This window comes from Tinamus guttatus, unplaced genomic scaffold (assembly GCF_059628265.1).
Source record: "Tinamus guttatus ecotype Peru unplaced genomic scaffold, ASM5962826v1 Tinamus_guttatus_pri_ptg000566l, whole genome shotgun sequence".
In the NCBI taxonomy this organism is placed as follows: Eukaryota; Metazoa; Chordata; class Aves; order Tinamiformes; family Tinamidae; genus Tinamus; species Tinamus guttatus.
In genome coordinates this window covers 523,758-547,230 of record NW_028289100.1, presented here as the reverse complement: position 1 = coordinate 547,230, position 23,473 = coordinate 523,758, and the positions used below count along the sequence as shown (strand labels likewise).

General features: G+C 58.0%; 1 protein-coding gene across 2 annotated transcripts in view; it reads left to right on the top strand.

Moving 5' to 3' along the window:
* Positions 1-678: 678 nt before the first annotated feature.
* GRAMD1B (GRAM domain containing 1B) overlaps positions 679-23,473 on the top strand; it is a 33,261-nt gene continuing 10,466 nt past the window's right edge. The window contains exons 1-3 of one of the 2 annotated variants that reach the window (XM_088534561.1): positions 679-805; positions 15,063-15,273; positions 19,559-19,579. In XM_088534561.1, the coding sequence (XP_088390687.1) occupies positions 783-805; positions 15,063-15,273; positions 19,559-19,579 (255 nt within the window). In that variant the 5' untranslated portion in view covers positions 679-782. Of the gene's footprint in view, positions 806-11,033; positions 11,111-15,062; positions 15,274-19,558; positions 19,580-23,473 lie in introns of those variants that run through there. The other variant, XM_088534562.1, reaches the window with a different exon arrangement.

Sequence of the window (23,473 nt, the reverse complement as noted above, 5' to 3'; positions counted from 1 at the left end):
GCTGCTGGCTGTGTCTGTATGGGAGCAGCATGATGCATGGCAGTGCCAGGGGCAGCTCAGCATGGCAAGGAGCTCAGACCCAGCTGCGCAGGAGTGTTTGTTTCCCATTGCTCTGCCCTCTCTAGCTGTGTTGCTGCTGCCCTGTGGGGCAGTGCCACCCGGCCCTGCTGCTTGTGCATAGGGCTTCATGGTTCCAAGAGCGAGGATGCTCAGAGCCTCCTCTCTGGGATGAGAGCGAGTGTTTTCCAGCTTCCCCTGTGGGCGCTTCAGAGCAGCCTTGAGGCAGTGGTAGTTGGAGTGGAGGTAGGTTTTGGGCGCTGCAGAAGGTCCTGAGCCCTCCCTGCGTAGCCTCCAGCGCTGCAGCTTTACCTGTCCCAGCAGCGCGGCAGGGTGAGGCTGGCGCTGCAGCCCTGGCTCCTGCAGCCCGGCCCTGCTGGCACGGAATTTTCCGCGGGGAGGCGGCGGGCGGGCGTCCGCACGCGGCGCTGACGCGGGGACGTCACGCGCGCAGGCCCCGCACACGGAGCTCGCTGCGCGCTGCCTCGGGCTGGCGCTTGGGCCCTGCCGCCGGCCGCTGCGGGCGGCGCTGCGGCCGCCTCGCACATGCTCAGCAGCGGGCGCCGCCGCTGCGCCGAGCGCTGCGCCTCGCCGCGGGGCGCTGCGCGGGCTGCCGGCCGGGCCCCGGCGCACGGGGCTCCGCGCGGCCCCATGTCCTCCACTATGCGCTGCAGCTGCCCGCGGCCGCCCCGGCAGGCGGGCGCCGCCTCGTCGCCGCTGTCCCCATGAAAGGCTTCAAGCTCGCCTGGTAAGCGGCCGCGGCGGGAGGGGGGAGCCGGGCACGGCCGCAGCGCCGGGCCCTTCCGCTGCCGGCGCCGGGCGCGCATCCCGCTGCAGGGGCGCACATCCCGCCGGGAGCCCCGCGCTTGCTGCCTCCTTCCCGGAGCAGCGCTGCCCGGCTCGTCCGCAGGCTGCACCTCGCCGCCCGGTTCCGCAGTGCCCCGGCGCCGGCGGGAGCAGGGTGGCCGCAGCCTGCGGCAGCTCCGGAGGCGCGTGCCGGCGCGGGGACGCTCGCCCTTGCCAGCCTTGCAGCCCTGCGGGGCTGGAGAAAACGCTGCGCAAGGGGCGCTTCACCAGCAGAGCCCTGTTTGCCTGCAAAATGCTGCTATGTAATTTTTTTGTTGCTGTTCAAGGTGGTGGTTTAAATTTAAGGGTGACTGCAGATACCTGTATATTTATTTATTTTATATAAAATTATGCTATCTGTAGTATATAAGCAGATGCTTGGTAGTTGAGATGTATATAAACTTTCTAGTATATCAAAACTTTCTAAATCTCTCATGTATCAAAACTGTTCAGTTGGTAATCAAATATCTGTGCAATGCCACGATGCAATCTATTTAATTAAAACTTTATCAGATGGGAATGCTTCCATTCTCAGTAGTGCAATGCGACTTCGTAATTTGGATTAAAATTGCCAGTGGGATGACAAGAGCAGTGGGAAGGTCTGTTTCTTTTTCTTAATCCTTTTTCTGCAGCTAGGGAAAAAGAAATAACGTTAGAACAAGTGCCCTCCTCCCCAAGGTTGTGGGAAGCATCAGTGTGCGTTTAGTGCTTTGAGATCCTTACCTGGAAAGCATGAGGAATTAGCAGTTATTTTTGGTTTGCTGCATATTTTTTGACATGGTCACTGTTTTTTTTGCAGTGTAAAGGAACCCTATAAAGCACTACAGCCCAGCACTAGGAAGCATCTTGTGCTGGGCCTCAGGGGATGGGCTAGAGGCAGAGATGACTCAATAGGTCACCTTCCTCTCTAATTCCTGTAACGTTGTGCTTTGCTCAATGACAGCGGCAGCCTGTGCAATCTCCCTACACGCGCACGGCCGTGCCCAGCGGGGCGCATGCAGCTGCCCGAGCCCTTGCAAAGCTGTACCACGCGCTCCTGTTCCGAGGAGCCCCGTCCGCGGCGGCCTTGCGGGAGGGCTCGGTGTGCAGAGGGGCCGTGGCGGCTCCGCGCCTCCCTGCTCCGGCAGTTTTGCATCCCCCCCCTCCTGAGGGCCTCCTTCCCCTCCCGGGGGGCTCCAACGGGACGGCGCCCCGTTCCTGCAATTAATGGCAGCACCGGGGATCTTTATCCCCCCCTCGGCTGCCCGCGTTACTCCCTCCATTGCGCTGCCGCATCGGAGCGCAGAGGGTGAATTAAGGATGTGCTTTCAAGCCCTGTTCCACGGGGTCACGTGCGTTGTCGCTACTGGACAGCCAGGGTGCACGGAGGGGGACGTAGCTCTGCGTGGAGGGTGCAGAGTTGCCCGCTGCCCATCGCACACGCGCAGCCCCTCTTACTCTGCACGGCCTCAGCTGCTCGCAGCGAAAGCGCCCAATGGGAAGGGGTTAGCCTTTGCTTAAAGGCTCTTGGTGCACAATTACGTCCTTTGTGCTGCTTGTTTAAAAAGGGGCAAAGTGAGTTCTAGCTGGCACCGCTGGGGTTAACCCACATTTCCTTACGGAGCAGTTGGTAAAGGCCATGCGATTCCTCGCTGCAGCAGGAAGGGCAGCAGCGCAGGGGAGCGCTGGACGTGGACGTGCCCTCGCCTGCCTTGCCACCCGCGCTGGCCATTCCCGGCAGGGGCTGGCACGCTGCTCCGACACCCGCCGCCGCGTCGCGCGTTCCGGTGCCACGGCAGGCAGCGCAGCGCTTCATTTTGCCCTGCATGATCTCATCGCCATCTGGCCGCGCATGGCAGCATCGCTGTGCGTTCGGCTGCTGCGCTGCAGCACGGCCCAGCCCGAGGACAGTCCCAGGGCCCGGGCCCCAGTGCGGCATCTTTGCGCTGTGGCGCGCGGCAGCCTGGCCCTGGAGAAGGCACCACGGTCCCCATCGCGTTGCTGCTGTTACGGGGCACACGTGTTTTAGCAGGGCCTTGCAGGGTGCTTCCACGGGGCATCCCTACGGCACCACGTAACGCTTCCCTGCTTTCCTGGTCCCTTTTGCATCGTGTGTCCGGTCTGTAGATGAGAATGTTTCTGAGCCACTGAACCTTCTATATGGAACCTCTAGAGAAAATAAGGGCAAAAGGCTCGACCTAAAAATAAATCCGTAGTTCATTTCCCGCTAGTGCCTGTGGGTGAGAAAGAAACTCTGAATGTTCCAACACCCTACTTAGCTGAAGGAAGCATCTATTATAGAGTTGTGGGGGTGGGATGGGAACTAGGTAGGGCTATAGAACAGCGGAGCTAAAATTAGCCATCGTTGGATGCTGGGGAGCAGCGCGGATGAGCAGCGGTCTCGGTGAACGTGCTGCAGGGCTGCGCCTTAGCGTTGCTCTGCATCCAGCCATGCCGAAGCGGCTGCCCTCGGGCCCCGTTCTGTGCGAGTGCCGCGCGTGCGCACGAAACCAAGGGAGGAAGGGGGTGTGTGAGCCTGCCCCAGCGCCGCGTGCCCTTGGCCCCGCGCTCGCCGCTCCTCTGCAGCCGGACGCAGCGGAGTGCGAGAGCCGCAGCAGCGCGGCCTGCCCGCAGCTGCACCGCTTCGTGCTGCGGGATGCAGGGAGGGCACCAGGCCAGCAGCAGGCTCGCCGCGGTTCTTGCCCTTGGCCTTCCTAAATGCGTGCTCAAACAGCGATGCCATTTACATGATTTTCCATTTCACGTTGATTCTGCAGAGACTTAAGGGGCTGCCCTGTGCGGTGAAAATGAACTGTGTTCTCCTGCATTGTCAATAAAAGATTCATTTTCAGATCAATTCTTTGTTGATTTTTTGGAGAGTCCTAGCAAGATAGTTTAGTTGAAGTTGCATAATGTATTTCATTGTCTGACCTTCCCAGAAAAGGTTAAAATGTTCTGGTATTATTTTCTCCTCTGCATTCATCCATTCTTCTGCCTTTGCATCTTTCTTCTCTGTGTTTTTATTCAGAAGGAAGAAATAGATACTGATAATCCTCCACAAACCCCATCAAAGATGTCCCACACGCATAAAACTTATAAACTCGGTTCCAGCGTTTTGGAAGCGAGAGGCTTTCCTTCCTTACAAATTCTGCAGTTGGATCTTTCGAATCAAAATGTTCCAGTTTGCTGGCAACATGATGGGAAGAGAGAACGATGCTGATATAGCAGTCATCTCTGCAGCTAGCCAGAAAGGCCTGAAATCGTAAGGAATTTTGGGCTACAAAACGCAGTTGCTATCCCTTTCAGTGGGGATAAATTTGATCTCCATCCGTAACTTAGTTCTGCTCTCGCGGAGCTGGCTCAGTACAAGATGGTGGAAGGTTCTCTAAGCTTCTCCTTCAGTCAAGTCTTCCACTTGGGCGGCTTCTGGGCTGGGCTTGAGGCTTCCAGTTTTCCAGCGGTTTCCTCTTCATAGCCATTTCTCCCAGACACAATGCTGCCTGTGGTAGCTGTGTGACCTGTGGGAGATGCTCAGCCTGCTTTTCTGAGTGAGAAGACATTGCTTACTGTTGAAAACAGCGGATTGCCTGCTGTATCCCCCACACTTCTTGCAGGTGACCTGTCCAAAGGCACGAGCTGAGTGTGGATGATTGCCCAAAGCCACCCATGTCTTGTTCATGTGTGGAAACATTATAGCTGTTGTAAGGGCTTAGGTCCTGTCAAGGATCACAGCCCCGATTCGTAGTCCTGAGAACTTCAGATGGTTTTAGATGGAGCTTTGCAACATTCGCCTCCTGAAACTCAAGATCATGTGGGTATGTTTCACTTGGAGGTTTGGAAACAAAAATAGAGGAAGTCAAAATTAGGACTTAAGTCTCTATAAATCATGATACCGAGGCAGCTCTGACACTTACCTAACCTAGTGCAGACTCAGAGTCTTTAAGAGTCTCGTGTCACTAGGACAGAGCAGTAACCAGAAAGTTTTTGGAGTGGGTCTCCATCCTGTTAGGACAATTCTGGGATCTGGAGGCAGAAAAAGACTTGATGGAACCGAGTCGCTAATCCCAGCTCCCTGCTAGGCCTTTATTACTGAACACCCAGTGCTTTCTATAAACATGATGAGTGAAGGGCTTATACCAGGTCTCAATTTCTCACAACTGCAAAAGTTCGACTAATGTGGAGCCTATTTTTTTCCTTGATTTAATTGCATCTCATTGTTCTTTGTTATTAAAATCTTTTAATGGTAAATAGCTTCCCTTTCCCTCCCTGGTATTTGCATTCTTCAAATATTTGTTGACTGCTTTGCTTTGTTTACCCTTCAAGTTTATTTTCGCGAGACGCATGAATATTGAGAATCTTCTTTTTGTTTTGCCTTCCTTTGAACTCGTTCTTCTATGCGAATCCCTTTCTGATTATACAGCACCTATAATGAAGTTCCTGGTGCAGATTAGCTGATCATACAGAGCAAACATTTTACCAGCTACCGTGCGGCAGGGCTGACGAGCGTGTGCAGCTCTGAATCACATTACTCTCTTCAGCCCCTGTATCCCGTTACGAGAGCATGTCTGCGTTTCTTTGTGCTCTCGCCCTGCCACCCTCTGGGCTCTGCTGCTCCCTGCCTCTGCCGGTCGCTGGCCATGACCCGCTGCGTCTGCACGTAGGTCCAGGCCAGCCGGAGCTGCGGGGCGCGCGGAGCCTCGCGGGAGCTGCGGTCGGAGGTGCTGAGGATGCCCAGGTGGCTCTGCCTGCGCCTCGGTGGGAGGGCTGCTCAGGAGCCCCGTGTAACGGTGCGGGACGCGGGCACGCGCACCGGCACCGAGCAGCCTCTGCGGCGCAGCGGGAAGGGGAGGGCACGGGAACCAGCAAGCTGAGGAAATGCGGGAATTTCAGAGCTGTCTTGAGCGGGTGGAGCGAGGAGCAGCCAGGGTTAAGCAGGCCGGGATGTGGGAGCGAGGGCTTCCTTAAAGGGACAGCCAGTACATTGCTCCGAGTGGACAGCAGCCAGTTCAGCTGCCAGAGCTGGGCAGCGAGTTGCAAAGAAGCCTTTGTTCCAGCCACGCGAAACCGTTATCAGAGAGGGGAATCTTTCTGTCAGCTGCTGTGGGGAACATAAAATGCATCGGAGCAGCGAGGTTGCTGCCTGGGTTGCTGCTCCCTGCCCTAGCGCTGGTGCCTGCAGCCTCGCAGGTGGTTTTGGCCGTGGGGAGCAGCGGCGTGGGCTGCCCGCCGGGCCTCGCTCTCAGCCTCCCCGAGGGCTCCTCCTGCGGCCGCACGTCCTCGGGAAGGGGCTGCCCTGGCACGGAGGGCTCGAGCAAGGAGCGAGGCCGCAGGGCAGCGCGCTCGGCAGCGGTGCCTTCTCCTCACAGCCGTGCAGGCCGGCTTGGGAGTGAGCCCGGCTTGGAAGCACGGGTCAGGCAAGGCCAAGGAAGTCAATCAGTGAGAGTGGGGATGAGCCCAGCACGCTGGGTATTGGGAAGGAAGCTCAGGGCGGGTTCGGGATTGGGAAGTGCTTTGGGAAAGGCTGTGGGAGGCCCGTTCTGTGTGGGGTAGGCAAGCGTGTTGGAGCGGTGCTGAGGAGGGGAGAGGCTGGCGTCGCCGTGAGCGTGTTGCACAGTGCAGCAGGCAGCCAGGGCCCCTTCCTCCGCCGCTCTCCGTAGCTGTGCCGTGGGTCGGAGCTGTGGCAGCTCCGTGCAGGGTGGAGCAGGAGCGCAGCGGTGGTGCTGCAGGGCCTGAGGGAGCGGGGCCTGCTTGTACCAGGAGGCTGGGGGCAGCTGGGGCGCTGGCACAGGCAGCAGATGCACATTTTGCGGCCTGCAATGGCAGCTATTGAGGTGTCACCCAGATGTGTGCTGGACCTGCAGAGGGACAGCGTGTGCGACGTTGTTCCCGCATCCCTGGGAGCAGAGATGGCTGCGGCAGCCTCACGCGCAGAGCGGTGCCTAGAGAGCGGCGCGTGGCTCCGTCAGCGAGCGCAGCCGCCAGGGCAGGGACGTGGCATTGCCACCTCAGTGACAGGGCTGACAAATGGGGACACACAGGGAGATGAGGGAGGCTCTGCTGCAGCGCTTCCACGGGGCCTGTCCTGAAGGGATGACCTGTTACTGCTGTTGGTGCTGGTGCGTGTTCTGCACTGGTGAGCCACCCCTTCTGTGCATCTGCAAGTGCCCACAGAGTAAGTAAATACTGGTGTTACTTTTATTAGTGCACGAGCCAAGAGAGAGCTCTGACAGCGTTATCGATGCTCCTGGTAAGCTGGTTTATAAGTACACGGGCCCTGTATTCACGTACACAGTGCATGTGCCTCTGGGAGAAAGTATTCAATAGCTTATTGGCACACCAGGACAGGCGTTTCACATTTTTGTGTGTAGCTTTTACTTCTCTGAAAGATTTCAGTTCGTTCTGCAGGTGATCAACATGCACAAGAAGTTTTCAGTGGGAATTTTCATTGAACTATTATTGAAGTTCCTGTTCTGTCTTTACACTCAAACCATTAGAAATTCAAAGTTTCAGATGATGGAAATCACTGCAAAATAAGGGCTGCATGACTGAGAAAATGGACACCTGGTCAGCTCTGTGTCCATGGGTGTTTGGGGGTGCTTGGGGGAGGTAGTGCAGCAGCCCCTGAAGCCTCCGGCTCGCGCGTGGTCCCCACGGCACCCGCTTTGTGCCGTCCCTTCCCTTTCCTGCTCCTGGTGGGAGAGGATTCTGCCGGACAGGGCCGAGCTGGGGCTCGGAAGCCGATTTGGCTGGTTTACCTTGGGCTGTCCTTCTCCTGGTTTGCAGGTATCTCCCTGAATTAAGGAGGATGGGAACTGCATTACGTATCCTCATGGATGCTGCTGGCCGTGGAAGCAGCTCTGTACTTAGGTGCGGACCTTGGGCAATGGCAGATGTGATGTTGGGCGGTGGAGAAGAGTCTGTCTGGCCGCACTGCAGGTGTGTCCTGCCTGATGCAGACTCCAGCTCTCGCCGGGCTCATCCTCAGGCCTGTTCCCGCGGCTGAGCCCCGCTGCCCGCATCGCTTTTCCCAATGTCATTCACCCTTCCTGCTTCTAGGAGCCCCATGCTGGTTCCTGGAGCATGGTGGTGAGATCAGCTGGGACCATGTTGCCTAGGTGAGGTGGGATCCGCTCCTGTGAACATCTCCAGTTCCGTGTGGTTCCTTGTGAGCAATTATGGAGAGCTAATTAGCTCCTTCTAGTGCAGGCTCCTTGTGGAGGTAGCTGACCCCTTGTTAATCCTGGATTAAGTTCTTACCAAGAAGGGGCTCTTTGTGTGTCCCAGTTAAGATGTTGACACTTTGTTCGCTCTCTCCTTGTTCTCCTCCTCCCCCTCTTCCTCCCCGGAGCACATGATGCTGCCTCCTCCCCGCCACTGCGCCCCGAGCAGCCGCTGCATCTGCAGACGTCGCTGTGGCCGCGCGGCCTGCGGGAGCTTCTGCTCGGGCTGCTCTCCGGGAGCCAAGGCAGAGCTCGCCCGCGCTCCGTGTCGCTCCGCGGAGCCGGACCGCAGAGGTGCAGGGAGAGTCCGTGCCCCCGGGGCCTTGGCTTTTCAGAGAAGGTCTTACTGCAGTTAGATGACAAGCTATTGGGCAAGGGGAATGAGAAATCTCCTCTGTTTTCAAACCCAGCTGCTCATCACTCCCAGACATTCCGCAGACAGGTTTTCAGTGTGCTGCTTCTGTGTCACTGGTGTGGCTGGTGGGGAGAGCAGGGTTGCGTTAGGAGGACACAGCTCATCCCAAACCCACTTGTAGCTCTACAGCTCTACGTCTCCTGTGTGTCCATCGCCAGCTTTAATTACTTGGGGAGTGCATGGTTTGCTGTCACCTGTGGGCTGCAATATGTATGAGGCAGCTTGTGTTACGGCGGGCCTGGCGGAGCGGGACGGCTCGCACCGGCAGCGAGCGCTGCAGAAACCCTGCTCGCTGCCGGGTGGTTGTTGGAAAAGAGGATCTCTGGGAAGCCTTAGCCGTCGCTCAGACAAAACTTTGCAAAGTTCTTCTTGCACCGGCTGCTCTCCTTTATCTGTCAGAAGGAAAACATAGAAGATTCAAAGACTGTAAAAGCAGAAGATCAGCTCTTCTGATCTCCTGTTAGCTGGAAGGTGACTTTCCTGACTTTCCTGAATAGGCTTCTGTTTCTATTTGAGGTACTGCACATTTATAAAAACACAAAATCTCACTTTTTACTCTTTTCCAGAGGTGGATAATGTAGCCTTGAAGTAGTCCAATGGTTCCTTTGGTTTGCCTTAGCAAGACGCGTCCCTCTCGCAGCGTGAATTTGCTAGCTTGGCCTCGCAGCGCTCGGTGCTGTTCTCCTTTCAGCTGTTACCAGCGTTGCCAAACTTGTGTTCTGAGTAAATATTTGAAGTTTGTCCTTCCTTGACCTCTTGTTTAAGTTGAGCAGACTGAGTGCTTTGTATTTAGTCATTCATTTGCTCTTCTCTGACCCCTGGGCAGTTTATCTGCGTCGTTGGTGCGTTCAAACTACAGATAGTCCAAGACACAGCGTTTCAGGGGGAATTGCCCCATCCTTTGGATACAGAGGTGCCATTGCATCATAAACTGTCATAAACACTTGAAACTTGTAGTAGGCACAGATACAAATAAAAATGCACGTCGGAAGCTCTAATGGTGCTGCTGATGGCTTCGTTTTTTCTGACTGGGTAATGAGATTTTGCTGTATTGCCGTTAATGCTTAAGTTTGCGCTGCAGAAATGCTGCTGCGGTTTTGGTGAGGACTCCAACGCTGTGGCTGGTTGGTTTCTCCAGCCGCAGAGCACACCAGAGAAGTGTCATCCAGGGAACCAAACATTTCATCTTGAGAAGAAGGCACTGCAAAATTTGCACAGGTTTCTGTATGGATGAAAGGTCCATATATGTGTGGGTAAATGATGCAGGGTTTGGCCCTGATTCTTCCCTGCCTTTATCTATCCTAGCTTTGCATCTCGTGCTGCTCAAGGATAGGATCCCACACAGGTAAAAAGCTCTGTCCTTGTGGGGATGTGCATCGTTAAAGCCTAGCATCGCTTGTAGAGATGTAAATGTGTGAGGAACTTCACCTTCGCTCCTGATTTCAGAGAGTATCTTGAGAGCACAGCCTCTGTGAATGTGTGGTAAATTCAGAGGAGCAAACCCAGGTCTGCTTGTATGAAATCAGATTTTGTGAGCCAGGTTTAGGTCTGGCATAACAGATGACTTGTGTTTTGGGTGTTTGCGATGGGCAGTACTGTAAACAGAGAAGGTGTAGCAAGAGGCTTGGGCCTAAGAAGGATGTCGCAGGATTGCCATCGAGCAGCTGGATCTGTAGGTGGAGGGCATTTATGAACATAGTGGATCCATTTATGTGTATGTATATTCTTCCAGCAGGGTAAAGGAGATGCAGTTGCTGTTACTGAGGCCTAGTCCAGGGGGGCGCGAGGTGATAGATGCTTTCAGTTGCAAAGCAGCAGAGCACGGGAACCGTGCAGGGGCTGAGCACCGATTCCTAGCCCAGCGTGTCGCCCGCTCCCATCGATCCGGGTTATTGCCACGTGATGGATGCTCAGCCTTTTGGAGAGATGCTCTTCTGGGACATGAGCGCTGAAAGCCGTGGCTGGCTGTAAGGAGAAGAGCAAACAATGGAGCATTTTACACGTTGCCAGGGGTGGGTGAAATGCAACAACAGAGAAGCCATCGCCAGAGTGCCGCCGGGGCTGTAAACTTTCCTTTGATAAGTGGCTTAAAAACCTGAGACCTGTTTACATGCGGGCAGCCATGAAAAATCAAACCAAATTAGCCTGCTGGCGGAGGAGGCTGGATTGAGTGGAGGTCACCTTATTCTGCGTGAGTCCCGCGGTGTCTGCGGCAGTGGAGCTAATCCCCTCGGGCAGCTCAGGAGGTGCCGTTCTGGCAGCGCTCGGCGCGGCGAGCGGAGCTTCCCCTGCGCAGGGGCCGCGCGGGCGGCGCTGGGGCCCGCGTTACGTAAAGGGCGCGCAGCGGCGCGCCGAGCGAGCGGGGCCGGCGCCACGCGGGGCGGCCGGCCGGGCCGGGCCGGGGGCTCGGCAGCCGTGACGCCCCCCGCGCCTCGCCCGCCCCCCGGCGCCAGGAGGGGCTCTGCGATGCTGCGGGAGGTGAGTACCCTCCCACCGCGCCGCTCGCCCACCCTCGCCCTTCCCCGCCGCACGAGCGCCTGAATGAATGAATTCCTCGCTGCTGCGCCGCGCCGCCGGCCCTAATGGCTACCAGGTTAGTGCTGCTCTCCCGCTGCCCCTGCCCGCCTCGCGGTGCCGCCGAGCGTGTGTGTGCCTGCATGCAAGCGTGAGCAAGATGGAGCCGCAGGAGCCCGCCGCTCTGCCCTGCGCCGCACCGCTTGCCCGGCACGGGCTACGGTCCGAGCCACGCGCTCGCGAGGCAGATTAAAGCCGGAGTCCATGTTGGCTGCGCTGCTGCTGCTTTCGCTTCGGGGGCTCGGACGCGGCGCCGTGACATCACGCTGCGGGGATGCTTGGGCTCGTTCCGCCGAGCCCGGGGCTTTTTCCTCTTGTTCTCCCCGGCACGTGCCCTGCCTCCGCCGCGGGGACCTTTGTGATTGTTGCAGACAACAGCCGAGCGAATGCGACTGTTGTTGTGTGCAGCTCGCGCCCCCCGCCCTCCTCCTTTCCCCTTACGCCTCCCGTTCCCCTGCGCCCGTTGTTTCCCTCCCCACCACGGGGTACGTGGAGGCAGCGGAGGGGGAGCCGCTGCAGGACACCGGGTTTGTTTGCCCATGTGCTCCCCGCCTTGCGGCAGGGCCCGGGCCGTGCCCGCTGTCCGGCTCCGCTTGGCGTCCCTCTCTGCGTCCGTGTACTTGCTGTCGTGGGGAGCTCGCGGGTTGCTTTGTGTCTCATCAGCAGGCCAGCGTGCAGAGCGGTGCAGGTGGGCTGGTTTGCGCGCTCTTTGGGGCAGGGGTTCGCCCTCGGAGGGGGAGGCTCGCTGCATTGTGTGTGTTTTCCGGCAGGGAGGATCGGATGAGCCTCCATTCCCTAAAAAAAAGTGTTTTTCTTAGGTTGCTGGTGGCGAGCATTGCCCTGCCCATTGTGGAAATCACTGCGTTGCTCAGAGACAGCGTGTTAGTGTCTCTGCTTTGTGAGTGAAATGCATCTTCAGGAACACTCCTTTGGAAGCTGGTCGATCTACAGTGCAGCTTTGGGCTTGGAAGGGTGCAAGGAAGCTTTACGCCAGGTCTCAGGAACGTATTTTCCATCAGTGACATGCCTTAGGGTGCCCAGGCTTTTGCCAAGGGAAGCTCCCACCGGCTCATGTCCCCGAAAACCAGAGAGCTGGAAGGGAGAACATGGAGCCTTGTTGTTTTCTGAATGCTAAAGTGATGGAGCATAAAGGGCTGAGCAGAAGCAAGCGGTCTGAGCCCAGCTCTAAGCATGACACCCTTCATTACCTGTGAAAGCTGATGCTGACGAGCAGCAGGCAGGTAGTGAGGGGGAAGATGTAAAGCTCTAGCTCCATCTTCCAGGCCCGAGATACACAATATCCCCATCCACCCCCGCCTTGTCACTTGTCAGGCGTGCTGCGAGGCTTCATTAGACATTTAATCTGTAGGTTATAAAAGCCCTGCCACAAGCTGTGTTTGAGGACACTACCTGCAGCTACAGATACAGTCCCGGGATGCCCTCAGCGCCGCCGAGGCTGCAGCGGGAGGGAGGAGGAAGGCTGGCATCCCTGCACCGCGAGTTGCAGAGTTCTGCATAGCCAAGCTGTGGGCTGGAGCTGCAGCCCATCCTCAAGAGCTGCTGGTTGTGGGGCCGTTGTTCCAGCACAGCGCAGGACCTCACGTGAGGTGTCACCTCTTGTGTCCCTCCGAGCCGATGTCCTCTCTGGTGGAGAGCACAGCGACACGATCAATAGTGCATCTGACCAGCCTCGCAGGGCCCTGTGCGAGTAGAAGGCAGATTCCTTCCTAGCGCTTGCAGTGATTTGCTAATCCCCTGGAGCACAGTCATTTTATTAATTTCATCTCATGAATATGTAAATGTGCTATTGAATTTCATAGAAGAGGAGCACCTTTCTGTGAAACCTCCTAATGATCAGAGCAGTTCTTGGCCGAGTTAAAAACTGAATGGCTGTTTAGAAAAACGTACAGAAAGGTTACTATTCTGTGGTACATTTTTCAGGCCACTGTCATGAAATACTGCCCAATTTCTGCGCAGCCCTACGTGTCTTCCTGTTTTTAAATTTAACGCTTTCTTTTTTTCCCTTTCCTGGGCAGTGAATGCGAGGCTTGCCCGGTGCTGGTGCTTTGGGCAGGGGAGCGGGCTGAGGGTGCAGGGAGGTTTCCACAACCTCTGGGCGCTGTCGATTCGAAGCGAGTGTAGGTTGGCAATGATCAGAAGTCGGTCCCATCTGCTTGCTGCTTGGTAGACTGCATAATGAGTCTGTGAATCTCCTCTTCTCCCGGTGATGTCAGACTGTATCACAGAGAAGTATCTTTGTGGGCGTCTAATTCACCCCCTTGCTCGCTGCTTCTGAGCAGAATTAACTCTTCCTGTGCTACAGGCAGTTCGAGGCGCCTTCTTGGCCTCTGCAGCCTTTGCTGCTCTGTGCAAGCCCTTGTGAGCAGCCCCTGGTTGTATCCCTGCAAGGCTCCTCCGTCACTGCCTAGGAGCTCGGGAAGCGCAGGTGAGACACGGCACGCACGGCGTCCCGTGCGGAGAGCACGAGGAAACGCTCGGGTCCGTGGCTGACGCGGGCCCTGGTGCCCAGCATTCCTTGTGCAGCGCAGTTGTGGAGCCCTGCGTTGTGCCTCGACGCGCCGCTCCTCCTGCCGCCGTCCCCTAGGTGCGCCCTAGGTGGGCTTGTCTTGCCCGCCCGCGTTCAGCAGCGTTCACTGCTGCTGTTCGGACGTTCGAAGTGGGTCAGGCCGCCTGGGCGCTGCAGGCGCCAGCGCCGCTGGCCCGCAGGCCCCGCGCGCCATGGCAACGCGGAGCGCGTTGGGCACCGCTCCGCGAGCGGGGGAGGCGCCGCGGCCCTGCACGTGCCCGGCGCCCGCCCCAGCGCCGGCGGAACCCGGGGCTGCTCCGGCCCCTGAGCTGAGGGCAGGCGGGAGCCTTGCTGATGCTTGGCCATGGTTATTCCGAGCTGCTTGAGGGTGAAACTCGGAGTGAAACTTGTGAGCGTGAATTCACGTGACTGCGAATGAGGCGCTGGTGCGCGGAAACCTCGGGGTTCGCAGAGCCCCTGAGAAGGACTGGCCTCAAGCTCCTGCCTTGCGTTTCTGGGACCTCTCAAAGCGATGGATTTGTGTGGAACCAAGCGTGCGCAGCAAGATTGAGGAAACGGGGTGCTGCATGGACTCTTGCACAGCATGGACAGCAGCAGTGCAGCTCTTAATCATCACAGGAGGGCTATTCCAAGTCCTTGTGAGTTCTGGAAGCAGGTTGGATAAGGTTGCAGTTTTAGCACCGTTTCCCCAGCACTTGTGTGTGCAGTGGCTGGTTGTGCTTGGTGCTCCTAGCCGCAGCTCAGCCGGTGAGGGGCACTGCGCTGGATTGCTAAAAGAGTTTGTGTATCTCGAACCTAACGGGAAATGCAACAGGGAGGAGAAAAAGAAGTGAAATAGCCACTTCAGCTGCATCGTTTGAAAATCTGTGAGAAACCTGGTCCTTTTGCATATTTCAGTAGGCCAAAAAGCCCCTGATAATTTCACCGAATTTCACTTCATGCTGTACCTCATCTATTGCAAACAGTGCTGCTGCCCAGGTCTGCTTCTGTGCAGTTTTTCTTTTGTTTCCAACCCAATGCTGGGGGAGGGACCCACGGGCACGGCGCAGTGCAGTTCTGCATGCGCACAGAGCTCCGCGTACCTGTGGACTTCCCTCACTCCGGAGCCCACGTTGGGCTTTCCTAAGCTCACCTCATGCTTTTAAACTCTCAGAGCCTCCAGGAGAGCAGGAGCCTGTTCTCTCCTGGGTTTCTCCGTGGGCAGATCGATGACGAGTGGGTGGAGAAAGACAGTGACACGCAGCTCAAGTCATCTTTGCCCGCAGCAGATGCTGTGTGTCTGTGGCAGGGGCTGCGCTGCTCGCGGGAGGCGGGTTTGGCCGGGGTGCTGGGGCACAGGCCCCGGCCCCGCTGCGCCCGAGGCCGCGGGCAGCTCCTCCGCGGCCCGGCTGCGCCTTACAGGCTCTGCTCCCTCTTTCCGCAGCACTGCCAGTAACTCCAACCGCAGCACGCCCGCCTGCTCGCCGATCCTGCGCAAGCGCTCCCGCTCCCCGACGCCTCAGGACTCCCAGGGAGACGCCATGGTGGAGAAGGGCTCGGACCACTCGTCGGACAAATCCCCTTCCACGCCGGAGCAGGGTGTCCAGCGGAGCTGTTCCTCTCAGTCGGGCCGCAGCGGGGCCAAGAACTCCAAGGTGAGCTGAGCGAGCGGCTGGACCGGCAGCGTGCGCGTCTGCCCTGCTCTGCGCAGCTGGTGCTGTGCCCTGCCTTTGCCCTGTGCCTTTCTTACTCCAGCTGCCCTCCTGCTTCCCCCTCGCGCTGCGGGAGTCTCTGCTAACCGGGAGCTGTTTGAATAGGTCAGGCTTTAAGACGGCTCTGTCACCCTCGTGGTGACTTCACTTCCTGAGCTGCTCGTGGCTTGTGCTGCAGCTCTCTGAAGGACTCTGTAGGCGGAACGATTGGGAGTCAAGGCCCTGTGTCCTTAGGAGGCTCTGTGACTTTGACATTTGTGGCTTTCCAGCTTTGCATAGGGAAGTGTTTCAGTCTGAACAAATTCCCTGTGTCATAGGTGATTACACAGCCTTACTTTAATGGCTCGTGTGAAGTGAGTTGGTGGATCCTCTGCCCAGTTTCTTGGTGGGCAGTACCGTGCACGTAGGAGCCCCTGTCCTCACCCCATTTGTCGTCAGTGTCAGCAGAGGAAACGGGGTTCGTGAGGCACGGGGGCTGCGTTCGCGGTCCCCCCTGAAGGGCACGAGTGTGCGCGTGTTCCGCAGAGGGGCAGAGCGTTTCCCCGTGGCTGCTGGGCACCTCTCAGCTTGAGGGCAGCCGTGCCCCCGCGCGCAGGGATGTACAGACACGGGCGCTGCCGCGTCCTGGACCGCCGGGCTCGTCCCGTGCCCGGGGAAGGCCGTGCGGATGGGAGGCAGGCAGGGCACGGAGCGCACCGCGGCTGCACGGTGGGACGCTTGGCCACAGGGGTGACGGGCATCACCGCGGCATGAAGCGCTGTGATTCAAGGTTGGGACTGCTGAAGCCAGACATTAATTCTTGGAGCTTGCCACAAGGAAGGTCTAGAGGGATATAGTGCTTTCGGTGGGGTTGGGTGTTCTCCTCCTCTCGATTTCTGAGGCCATTTCTTTTTCCTTAATTTCTCTCTTTTCATTCCTGCATGCTTTCTCTCCGATTAAGTCACACAAGCGCCTCTCCAAAGTAAGCCTTCTTTTTTGTCTCGTGTGCCCCCGTGTCGAGCCGTGTCCCCGCTCAGAGCCCTCCGCGGCGCTGAGCCGTGACCCGTCCGGCATTCTCCCGGCGCTCCCGGGAATGCCGGCGCTCCCGCCGCCTCTAGCCGCCAAGCTGCTTTCACTTGTGTCACTGGCATCTCAATATTTGCTCACGTGGCCTGGGCACTGGCCTCTTCCCCATGCTCCTTCAATTGCCTCCGAGTAATTTCAGGCTTTATTTTGAGATTTGCTGTTCCTTTTCCTCTGACAGAGCTGCTGTCTTTGCAGAGAAGGATCTGCTGGCTTTGGTAGGCTGTACAGCACCGTAATCCCTTCTCTGTCCCCTCTGCTCACTGTCTGCCTTGGAGACATGGCAGTCCATCACTGTATCTCCCTGCCTGTGGTTATTTCTGTGTTTGTGGCCAGCGCTTTCAGTTTCCTGCCCCTCTATATTTCCCTGTGCGATGTAAATATTAGAGATCAGTGATTTCAAATGAACCCAGCCTAAACCCGTTAGAGCAGACCTGTCCCTGATGAATTGTGAGAATTCATGGGCTCGCTCTGCAAGGTCCCGAGTGGAGAATCCCTCTGGGGGCGCTTGGGCTGCAGACGAGCTCACGTGGGATGTGGGCTCCGGTGTCCGTGCCAGCCTCCGAGCAGGGCGGCAGGCAGCAGTGCCGGGGGCTGCTCCCCATCCCGCGTGCAGGGCGGCTTGCACAGCCTCCGAGTGGCGGCTCGGCCTCCCCCGGGGCTGCCTGCGCCCCGGGAAGCTCCGGGTGAGCAGCGACGCTCACGGCGCTCCTTCCTCTTCCTCCCGGAGCCGGCTCTGCCGTGCAGGCTGGCTGGGGGCTGCGGGGGGCTCGTCGCTGCCCGTCTGCAGACAGGCCGTCCTGTGCACGGGGCCGGTAGCTTGGGTGCTACAAATGAAGGTCGTGGGGCTTGTGTCTCAGGTGGGGTGGGAAAATGCAGCTCTGGGGCAGCAGCAGGTCTGAAGGGGCTGCTGGCGAGCGGAGATGTGTGGGTCAGGACAGGGCCCGGCTGGAGACACTTGGCAGGAGGGCGCCAACGGGGAGCGACCCGTGTGTGCAGAGCGTGTTCGTGGCAGCGACACGCCGTTCGGCAAGGAGGGTGCTCCGAAAGATGTAGCACGGCAGCATGGAACGTGCTCCTCTGCTCCGCGCACCTCCTCTCCTCCTGCAAGGATAACCACAGGCTGCTTTCCCACCCCGTCTCGCTGGGGAAGGGCAGCAGCTTGAGCCCATGAGTTGGTGCTGTGTTGGCAGCGCTGCTGGCAGTTGTGCTTGGAGTCCCCTGCCCTCCCGTGTCTGCCGCGTGCGCTGCCGTGCTGCGGTGCTGCCGTGGGAGGGAGCAGCTCGGCAGGAGAGGCTGAGCGCTCGTGTGGGAACCGTGGCGCTCGTGCGGGCATCGCGGCGCTGCCCGGGGGCTGCACAGCCGCCCCTGGCTCCAATTCCAGCCGAGCCGCCGGCCCCGGGGCTTGGCCTGGCACGGCTTGGGCACTTCCCCAGCCTCGCCGGCCCCTGCTCCAGAGCTTTTCCTTCTGTCCAAAGAGAATTTCCCTTTCTGCAGCTTACGGCTGCTGCATCTCCTCCTTTTGCCGCGCAGTTGAGAGTTCGGCCCTGTCCTTTCTTCTGCCCTTCCTGTTGTGTGTGATAGAATCATTCCTTAAGTAGATTGTGAAATTCTAGTTACTTTAGATCCATTGCCATGAATTTATTTCCTTGGCCAGGGCAGTTCAGCAGCCAGATGAATCACGTAGATCCTAGAGGTACTCGGATTGGGAGCACAGCCCGTTTGCTTCCCTGGGCACGGGGTATCCATGCCGCTGGAAGCATGGCCTTCCCCGGGCACCCGAAGGTGGGCAGCCGGCTGCATTCCACGTGCAGGGCGCCCCGCTGCTCCCGTGCGGGCTGGAAGGCAGAGCAGGGCACACAGAGCGGAGCTAGCGGAAGGCTCTGGCACAGCCCAGCGCGCAGGGTGTCCTGAGAGAAGGTTTTCCCAGTTGCAGCCACTGGGTAACTACGAATTCTGTTTCCTGCCCCCGTAGCATCGTCTTTGCAGATCAGTGACAGCTTTTCCACTCCTCTGTGCAACTCCCTTCCTCTGTTACTCACATACTTTTCTCTTTTCAGTTCTAATGCTTATGGTTTCTTTTTCCAGTATGACAGACTTAACCTGCTCAAAGTAAGAACATGTTTTTCCTTTTCCTTTCTTCCCCCTCATTGTACTCTCTCGATTTATCACTGTTCCCATCCCCGTAGACACCAGCTGGGAGTCAGTTAAAACAAAGAAACAACCAAATCCATAAGAAGGTGTCAGGAAAAAGTCAGATGGAGAAGGGCAAAGGAAACATTCATTGGTCAAAGAGCAGGAGTGTGTACCCAAACTAGGGAGGCTCTCAGGAGAGTTGTGGGGAAAAGGGAGAAGATGCCCTGGAAGAGCCAAGTTTGGGCTAATCAGCTGCAAGATCCTGTAACTGATGCAGCAGAGGGGAGCAGCAACGGGCACCACCACACGTGCAACCTGCGGTAGGAGCCCCAGCGACAGCACTGGTGCTGTGTCCTCTCTGCCACTTCTAGCTGATTCTGGATTTTTTCCCCAGGAATTTCTGAGTAATGCCTTTTGCTCATTCAGGCAGACAGATGGCAAAGCAAATCTGCAGGAAAATCACTCTGTCTTAGAGCCGGTGCTCCTGAGCACAAGGTGGTGCATCCCTGGATTAAGCTTAATTCCCCTGATTTTGCTCAGTGTAGGCTGGGTTGCGTAAGGCCTTTTCCTGCGCCTGCTTGCAGGGAGCGGCGGTGCCGAGCCCTTGCCGATGCCCCAGCGCTGCGGGCTCGCTGCTCGGGGCGCTGCTCGGAAAATCCTGTCCTGCCTCCTCGCGGATCCCTGCAGCCCTGTTCATTTGGACGAGGGCCTTGGCCCACGGTGTGCTTTGTACGGGGCAGCCAGCGGGTGTGCGGGGAGACGGCTCCTGGGGGAGCTCGCGTGCCTGCGTGGGGACGCGCACGGGTGGCCTCGAGTGCTTCCTATAGGCGACTCGCGCTGTTGGACCTCCTCTCTGCTCCTGTAACGGGAAATAACCGTGTTTGTTAGACTCCGCTGTGCACCCCGCTGAAATCTTCTGTTTAATCTCCCTTTCAACTGACTAACTGGACTTAGTTTCTCTGTCCGTCTTTCTTGTTGATCCTAAGATCTCTGTGCTAACTAATGCTTCTCTCTTATTTTGTCCTTACAGAAAAGCCAGAGTTGGTATAATGTAAGTACTCCCGTTTCTCTTGTCCCTTGGCGAATACGGGTTGGGTGCTCGGGAGGGGGAAGGTGCAAAGGGGCTTTGCAGTGGCACTGGCTATGCTGGCCATTTCCCAAAAGAGGCGTTGAAAATGGTGCAGAAGTGGCAAAGGAGGACTACCATCCGAATGGGAAGGATGCCAGAGAGAGGGAGCTAAAGCTCTGCCTTTTCTGTCACACTTCTGGTGATCTCCAATCCTGGCCTGCCCAGGGTCCCAGCAGAGTTTGTGTCTCGCTGTGGTGCCAGAGCCGCCACCGTGCAAACCCTTTGCATCTCTCAGGGCGGTTTGGGGGAGAGAGGAATTCTGCTCTGTCGGCCTCCCAGGAACACAGAGCACCTCGTGCTCCTGCATGGGTCTCCTTTCTGCCCTGCAGGCGCGAGGGGCCGCGCGCTGGGCCCCCGGCTGCCAGCGAGCCCTGGCCGCAGCAGAGCCCTCCTCCTTGCCGAGGCCCCAGCGCAAACCCCCTCACGGGGCTGTGGAAGAGCCAGTTTGGAGAAGGCGGCTGGGAGTCCGGAGCGTGGGCTGGGGCAGTCGGAATGGCAGCACGGAGCACAGCAGGGCAGGCTGGCAGGGAGGCGGCGCTGGGGAGCTGTTGAGACAGGCAGGTTGGGCAGATCCAGCTGCCCGAATGGGCACGTGGACAGGGAACAGCGAAAATGTGAAGTCCATGGCTGCAGCTAGAGGTCGTTTTACTCAAGAGCTGCTCCTGACTGAGATCCATCCCCTGCTGCATGATGCTTGGCTGTGCTCTGCTTCTGTGGGTCTCCTGTGTGTTCATGTCCTCTCTATCTTATCTCTGTGTTCTCTTGTTTTTCCTCCATGTATTTTCAGCATGAGAGACAGTACATCCGGAGAGTAAGCACTGGCTGCGTTCTTTGTGGTTTTCCCCACCCCAGTTATTTTCCTTAAAACCCGAGTTATTTTCCCTAAAAACCAAACCAAAAACTGCGTCCTAGTTTCTAGAGGCCTTCTGGCCAGATAAAAGCAGCGCTGTGCGAATAGGGATGGGTCACAGCTCCGGGAGGGCAGTCGGTCCTGCCGGGCACTACTGGCATTGCCAAAGGTGCCCCAGCACCTCTGCTTGATGCAGCCTCCCTCTTTGCCAACGCTTCCAGGCAGGATCTTCCTGGCACGTGGACCATTCGGGTTACCCCAGTGCTTTCTGCACTGAGAGCAGCTCCAGAAATGATTGTGTCGGGGCTGTCCCTCCACGAAACCTTGCACTTCAGCTTCCCCCACTCGTTTTCCATGAAATGCATGCTCAGAGCAAATGCCCCACCTTGTTCTTGGTGTCGCTCTGGCAAGCCCGGGTGCCACATGCTGTACCAACACTAGCCGGAAAGGCAGTCCTTGCCCGGAGAACACCGCTCCCCAAAACTGCCCGGAGCACCGCTGCTCAGGGGCCAGCGTTCCCACATGGTCACAGCAGTCAGCTGCTTTTAACTGGTCTTTCTGTCCTTGCAGCCCTGCATCCGTCTTTGCTGGTTGGAACCTTTCCCTTTTTCTCTCCAGGATTCCTTTTTCTCTACTTTTTCCTCAAGATATTTGCAACGTCTTCTGTCTCCTTGTGTGTTCTCCTTTTGGTGCTACCAACGCACTTGGGGCTTGCTGTCCCTAGCAGAGTGACAAGTGGGAGAAAGGGCGTGAACCAAGGCCGTGATGGGATTTGGCAAGAGACCTTTTCTTCTTGTCCTGGTGCGTTTTCTTCTTTGCTCTCCAGAGGAAGAGCACAGAGCCCCGTGAGCTTCAGGGAGGACACGGGTTTGAGCGTAAGGGCGTCTGCTTTGGGCTTGTGTCCTGCTGGCGCAAGAGCGCGCGTCACCAGGCGGGTGGCAGGGAGAAGCGGGGGGAGACCTTGGGGAATGCGGTCACCTCGGCGCGGTCCCCGTGTCCCCTGTGACTTGCAGCGCTGCAGTTTGCAGGAATAACTGCTCCTCCCTCCCGCCTCCCCGCCGTTCTCGGTGGCACGAGCTGCGCAGGACGCTGCCTTCCTCGGGGCTCCTCGCATGCTGCCCGGCCCCAGGGAGCCCTTGCGTGGCAGAGCCACCCTTACCCCGGCCCCCGCTCCCCACCCTCGCCAGTGCCACCCTGCGCTGTCTCTGCGTGTTTGCCCTAGAGTTAATGTTTACTGTCCCCACCTCCGCGTACCCTGCGTGCGCTCTGCGCGGCGGGGCGGCGAATCCGCGAGGAGCCCGTTGGGCCGGCGCTCCTGGGTGCTCCGGTGCCTGTCCCGGTGCCGAGCAGGGGCTGCGGCGAGGCCGCGGGCGCAGAAATGCACAGAGCTGCCTGGCTGCCCGCCCTGTCCGAGGAATGAGGGTTTCAGTGCGGCTCGCGGCCGCTCTGAGCTCCAGTTGTTTGGGGCTCGCAAGGCGGATTTCATCATTGCTGTATTCTTTAGACCGGTCTCTTCTTACTCCAGCGCCCCACGCGCCTCCCCCAACACACACTGTGTCCAACAACTTTCCATTCCAGGAAACATCTGCTGGGAGGCAGGGCTGAGCCCGGGTTACTGCAGGGCATTGGCCGGCGGAGCTAGGCAGCTACAGTAACTCAAAGCATGTGCGAGTCATTTTGGTATCTCCCCAGCCGCTCCCTCCACGGGGAACATTGCCGAAGAGCAGAGCCGCCCCCGGAGAGCGGCCCCGGCCGGGGTGTCCGAGCGGCGCTGCCGGCCTCGAGCCCTGCCCTCTGCGTTGCAGGAGCAGCGGGAGCTGGAGGTGCCGCGGAGCCGCTCCTCGCCGCTGGGGCCGGCAGCCGGAGCTGGGCTTCCCCGCTAGCGCCGCGCGCAAGGGGCCGAGCTGCAGCTCCGAGCGCCGCGGGGCCGCTCCGCCGCGGGATCCCCTGCGCGCGCTGCCGGGAGCAAAGGTTGCTCCCCAATGCGCCGCTGCCGCCGCGCGCTCGCCCGGCTCCGCAGAGGCACCTCAGGGGACGGCACGTGCGCTCCTGCCAGGCTCCGCTGGATCCGAACAAGGACAGTGACAGCAGGAAGAGGAAAAGCAGGGTTTGACCGAGAGCGCGGGGGTCTGTGCGGTGCGGAGGGAACGCCATGGACTCCCTGCTGGAGTGCGGGGCTCTCTGGGATCTTGCGCTGCACCAGGAATTCCCGAGCCTGCTCCGGGACCTGGAGGGGCTTCTCGATGTGTCCCACGAACGTATCAGCCGCGGATCAGATGAAATTCCAGCTGTGAGTGTCTCTGAACTGAGCCGTTTGTAACCGAGGTTCTGGTGCTGAACTGGAGGGTCTGGTAGGATGCAGGTTTTGGACAGGTCAGGACATCCCTGATGCAGGGGAGGATGTGGAGCATCCCTGGCCACGGCAGCCGCTCTGCTAAGGGTGCTTGCTGTGAGGCACTGAACCCAAAGCTCAGGTCTGACGAGGATCTCTATTCCCTCTCCATTCCAATCCTCTCTGCCTGCCCCAGGAAATACTGGGCTTGGGCTCTTGCTGGAGCCCATCTCTGGCCAAGGTCTCTCACCTGATGTTCAGGCGCGATCTTTGCTGTGTAAAAATGTGTTTCTTCTATCTGTTAGTTTGTGTGTTTTATTCAGAAGTGAAACACCACCTTTTGGGCCCAAAGCATGGAGGAAATATCTGAAGTGCTGAGCTATTGAAAAATACAGATTTATTAATGAATCTTATTAAAATGTGGACCGTGGAGTGCAGCCAGACTTCAAGGGAGAGTTTCTGGTTTACTGTATTGGAGAAGGAAGGCATTGGTTTCTGTGTGGTAGTGGGTCTGCGTTTCCTTCTTCCATTTGACAGCATTTGAAAATATTGCAAGGCTAATGCTAAACACCCTTCCTATCCCCCGTGCTGCGGCCCCAGCAGCGCCGCTGCTGTGTGCTCAGCGCGGTTGTGA